Consider the following 5,704-nt stretch of genomic DNA (forward strand, 5'->3'; position numbering starts at 1 on the left):
AGACCATGGTTGTGGGATAGCCTTCAAAACACTTTGCGCAGTGGTGACTTTCCTCTAAGTCAGTTTAAGAGACAGCTGAAAACATCTGTTCAGCTCTTAATAGCATTTGATGATTTGAAGTGCCTGTGACGATTATTTTTTCAAAAGGGAACTTTTTAAATGCAATGAATAATAATAATAATAAAAAAAGGTTAAAGGTTATAGGTTACTCTCTCTCTCTCTTTTGCGTTTGCTTCAGAAGTTTCAACAAACACACACAGCGTATATGAATACACGTGCAAACCACGCATCATACACATTGCATATGATAGGCGGGGATCTCTTTGTATTCGAACCTAGTCATTGCAATAGCAAGACCAGGCGCCTTTAACCACTGAGCCATCATTAATAATAACAATAATAATAATAATACATACATACATACATACATACATACATACATACATACATACATACATACATACATACATACATACATACATACATACATACATACATACATACATACATACATATATACATACATACATACATACAAACGTACATACATATATACATACTTACATACAAACATATTTTTATAAACGTACCCATCAAGTATATCATAATAACATTTTGTCAAACGCTGTTGATGTGTTGTCTAGTGTCCCACAAGGGTCTGTGTGGGGTTCGCTTCTTTTCATGCTGTTATACAGCTAAGGTTTTAGATATAATAAAAAAATTTAACTTAAAAAGTTATGCCTATGCTGATGACTTTCAAGTGGTTGCTGTCTCGCCTGTTTGTGAGTTGAATAATTTATTGAACAAGTTACAAAGTTGTTTAAATGCTGTTGATGTGTGGATGGCTCAAAATGGAATAAAAATGAATCAGGATAAAACTCAGGTCATACCAATCGGTACCAGGCAACAAACGTCTTGGATTGGTGTTAACTCCATCAAAATAGGGGATGGTGATGTTGGTTTTGTTAAAACAGCGACGGTGCTGGGACTTACATTTGATGTAAATTTAACTATGAAGATGCATGTTTAAAACTTGGTTAGATCATAAACAGTTCAATTGCGTATGTTGAATCGTGCAAAGGCGTTTTTGAACAAAACAACATTGTGTACGGTCATCCATTCATTTATACATTTTAGGTTGGACAATTGTAATGGTTTATTCAATGGAATTGCTAGGCGTGAAATTGCTATGCTCCAAATGGTTCAGAATAGGGCTGCTAGAATCATTGTTGGTGGGCAATGGTTTGATCACATGAGCCCGCTACTTCGGGATTTGTATTGGCTGCCTGTTCATAAAAAATATGGTTTAAAATATGTGTTTTGATGTATAAAAAGTTGAATGGGTTGGCACCGCAATATTTGTCTAATGGGTTTCTGTACAAATCAACTACTGGCCAGAAGATTTGTCTAAGATCAGATGACTGTGATTTATTAGTGCAGCCGATGACAGCACTGAAATAAGGGTCAGGAGTAAAAGGGTGGAATGATCTTCCGGTAACTTTGCGTGATCGCAATTTGTCGTTTTCTCATTTCAAAAGGCAGTTGAAGACATTCATTTTTAGCAATAGGTTCGAAATACTTGGAAAGCGCCTATGAGAACCTTTTAATGGGCGCTATATAAATCATCTAATAATAATAATAATAATAATACATACATACATAATAGCATAATAACAATGTATTTATATATGCATGCATGCATGAATGTATGTGCATATTTGTATATATGTATGTATGCTTGTATGTACGTATTTTTTAGAATGAATCTCATCAAGGCGTTTGTTTGCTTGCTGGGATTAATTGCGCTCATTCTTCTCTTTAATACTTTTTCATTGCAACAGATTTGTGTTGCTGGATTACAAGTAAAAAATAATTTGAACGTACAGAACATATAAGAACAGAAGAGAAACAAAACACGTTGATTGTTGGCGCATCAATTCAAATGCATGCAATAAATTTCTTTCCATACCTCCTCCAGGTCTCAAAGTACATAAAACAAACGTATTTAACTCTGCTAAGCAACTTAAAAATGTTAAAAAAACAGAAAAACTAAATTATTTTCACATCTTCTCTAAACATAATATTTATAACCTTGGTATTTAAGTAGGAAGTAATTTCGTTGGTCGCTATTTATAGAAACCTGGACGCGATTGGTTCTCGAAATGTAAACAAACATTTCGCGGGAATTCTCACGACATACGTGGTGTTCAGTCGTCACGTCGGGTGGCAGTGAAGTATCGAGTCGTCTGCCCGTTGGAAAATTACCGAGTGCTCCATCGTCGTTCCGATTCTCGGAGTTTAAGTAGTCGGTTGAATCGCTATGCGGTTCTTTGGCAAACTTGCGTCGGAGGTGGTTGCCTTCAGTGATGGTGGCGTAACGGAGGCAACTTTTATTCTTTGAGTCGTGTTGTTGTTTGGTGAATGTGGGTGTTGTGGTGGTGGTGGTGGGGGCTGCCGTTATGAGGTGGGGTTGCGAGAAGTCGATGAGTGTGAACTTGAAACGTTGGTGATCAGATGCCACGAGCAACCAGGGACAAATGAGTAGAGATGAAAACGGTGGTGGTAATGACGGAGATGATGATGATGGTGATGGCGATGATGGTTGTTGTGATGATTGTGATGATGATGACGGCTTAAGTTTGTTGTACCACGTGTGGCTGGCTAAGTAACCCATCCGAGAAAAATCCAAACTAACTGACGACGAAATAGATGTAGAAGAATGAAAGGATGGCGTTGCTGGTGACGATGGTGGTAATGACGATGATGAGGCTCGCTTGTGTTCGTCATTTTGAAATTCAATCAAGTCATTAGTTAGGCACTTAGCCGCAGATGAAGAAAATTTTGTTGGCAAGTCGGGTGATGGCGACGATGATGATAATAAAAAAGTGTTTTGTGAGTTGTCGTTGTATTGATCGGGTAGGCGGAGAACTGTCGAATGGCAGATGAATAAATAAGCGTTTTACTCATTTATTTGTACAATTACTTATAGCTTTCCATCGTTCTGTCTATCAGCGTTCATGTGTGCATGCTTCGTCCTTCTCTCCATCCATTCACTTTTTGTCTGAATCGTCTTCGTTATCACCTTCGTCATCATCTATCATCATCTTCATCATTCGTTCATTCATTCATTTATTTATTCATTCATTCGTTTGTTCGCTCGTTTGCTCATTCATTCATTCATTTACTTACCATCAACGCATATGAAAGCGACTTCTAAGTACGCCTTGAGGTCGGGCGGACAGACCCCACTCAAAAGATTATGCATGGAGATAACGTTTATTGAACAACTTCCTCTTCCGGAACAAAAAGATTCAAATTTTTCTGTGACGTCATTTCCGCATCCAAGATGGCCGTAACTTTTAGAAACACACCTGTTAAGAAAGAAAAAAAATAATAATAAAACGAACGTTTTCATGGAGCTGTTCATCGTGCGCTGCCTACGTAAAATGTGCTGCCGTTCAATGTGATTCTCACGAATTACGAGGCAATATGATGGTGGTGGTGTTGTGGGTGTAATTGTGATGTAACACAACGTAATTCTTGTCTAAACAAAAAACATTACATGCTTGCGTTTGAGCTATATCATCGCTCGAATGTCCTGATCAATAATATTCAACAGTGACGAAAACAAGCATACATCGTTGGGCAATCGAAAGCAAATTAAACTTGCAAATAAGAAATGTTTATAAAAGAAATGATTTATAAAACGTTTACAATTTCTCCACAGTCACTTGAAATGCCACATAACAATTCTAACCCGACTCGGCTGCATACAAAAAACAAACTGCAAACAAGAGACTGCCTGCAGAACAAAACTTGTCAGCAAATGAAACAAGGTGAAAATAAGAGCTTGGCTATAGTCAAAAATTTGACTGCAGTAAAGGAGGTGGCTGTAAGAGAGATGTGGGTGGGTACGAGTGCCATGCCACGTTTGAGAACTTTCCTGTATATAAAAATTTGTTTACAAAAAAGGCTTTGCATATAAGAAAGTTGTTGTAAGAAAATTTTGTCTCAGAGAAGGATAGACAGTCTGCCAAAAGATTGTCCTCGTCAACTGCTGTTTGAAACAAATTTTTCATTGGCCGGCTTGAAAGTACAAACTTCCTTCTCAGTTGGTAAAAGGTGCTTATGTGTTTAGAGATTTTTTGACAACATTACCAAAACTTTGAAAATTTTAATGCTCAATCAAAATATTAGGAACATAAAAAATTTAGTTCATCAAAATGATTGAACACTCGTTACCTTACTACTCAACATTAATACTGTTAAACAGACCAGAGTGACGCAGAACCTCCGAAGTGCACCCCGAACAATCCCCTCACTTGCCACCCTGACTGAAATTTATATATTTTGGCGCCCTTATATAAAATTTCAGTAATTGAATGTTCAAACAAAAATAAATAAACAAAATGATTGATAAAAAACGCACAATATATTTGTGAATGAAAGCTGTTAGGAGCCTGAAACAGGATGGCCAACAATGGATGGAGGAAATTTTGACTGATTTCCAAAGACACAATTCGGTTTCGACAGAATGAAATAAAAATGTTGCATTGAATGAAAATTCATCATTAAAATTAATTTCCATTGTTGAACGAGATAATTGCGTGCCTTAATTTTAAAAATTTCTTGCACTAAAATTCATTACTTTTCTTAACGGAAGCCAAAACAATCAATAATTTACAACAATGGAAATAAAATGGAATTAACAAAACTATGATAAAAATTAAAAAAATTAACTTTTTCAATGTTTACAAAATTTGATTTTTTTGTTATTAATTTTCAAATGAAAGTACGAGGTGTATTTTTGAAGAATAGAAACTTCCTTTGTATAGGAAAGAATCAGCATGAAATTAATTATTTTGCTTTTCAATTCCAATTATAATTTTTGAGAAGTCCTGCAATTTTTGCAATAACTTCTGGAAAGAATCCAACACGCAACATGCTTCTTGCTTCCACAAGTTGTTTGTTCGAATGAAAATTTCTAACAAAAAAGTGAACTTGCGTGCATTATAAAGCAATTATAAAGAATGTGGAATGCTCTCAAGACATCCTCACCAGCACAATTCATCGACAGCTGTTGTCTGCATATCAGTAAAGCTTGGCACAACGCATCAGTTCATAGCAACCCATGCAACATGCAGTTAGCAACAAATTTTGCAATATGCCGTGAAAATTAACTTGTGATTCATTGTGCCAAAAATTAAACTTAACATACATACAATGAAACATATGTGACGCTTACAACATTTTTAAGAACCTTACTAGTAAAAATATCCTATACGGCAACTTCATCATCTGTCACATAAAAACAATTTAATCATCATCAACTAAACTATCACACCAACTACACCATCCCCAACTACACTACACTATCATATCATCACCAACAACATCATCATTAACAACCTCATCAGTAGCATTGCTTTTGGAATTACTATCAACAACATATCAAACAACAGCAATAAAAACAATCGTCAATAGCAACAATTCAATTCGACAGCAACATCATTATCATCGACAAGATTTTTTCATCATTAGTTCAATTTTTAAATTTCAACTCATAGGCCGATTCGTCGTCATCATCATCATCATCATTATCATCATCATCATCATTATCATCATCATCATCATCATCATAATCACCCAACCTGTTTCGTTGCATCCTACCGTATCTCGCTCTTGTTATCAACAAAACTTTGTT

At 35.8% G+C, this 5,704-nt stretch overlaps 1 protein-coding gene across 1 annotated transcript in view; it reads right to left on the reverse strand.

The window, feature by feature from the left end:
* Window positions 1-1,464: 1,464 nt before the first annotated feature.
* The window catches only part of HELRODRAFT_175729 (hypothetical protein), a gene marked incomplete at both ends in the record, with an annotated part of 5,645 nt that continues 1,405 nt past the window's right edge, over window positions 1,465-5,704 (reverse strand). Inside the window, 5 exons of the mRNA XM_009023136.1 lie at window positions 1,465-1,590; window positions 2,141-2,928; window positions 3,190-3,371; window positions 3,786-3,943; window positions 4,243-4,334. Coding sequence (XP_009021384.1) covers window positions 1,465-1,590; window positions 2,141-2,928; window positions 3,190-3,371; window positions 3,786-3,943; window positions 4,243-4,334 — 1,346 coding nt within the window. The remainder of the gene's footprint in view (window positions 1,591-2,140; window positions 2,929-3,189; window positions 3,372-3,785; window positions 3,944-4,242; window positions 4,335-5,704) is intronic.

This window comes from Helobdella robusta, assembly GCF_000326865.2.
Source record: "Helobdella robusta unplaced genomic scaffold HELROscaffold_35, whole genome shotgun sequence".
Lineage (NCBI taxonomy): Eukaryota > Metazoa > Annelida > Clitellata > Rhynchobdellida > Glossiphoniidae > Helobdella > Helobdella robusta.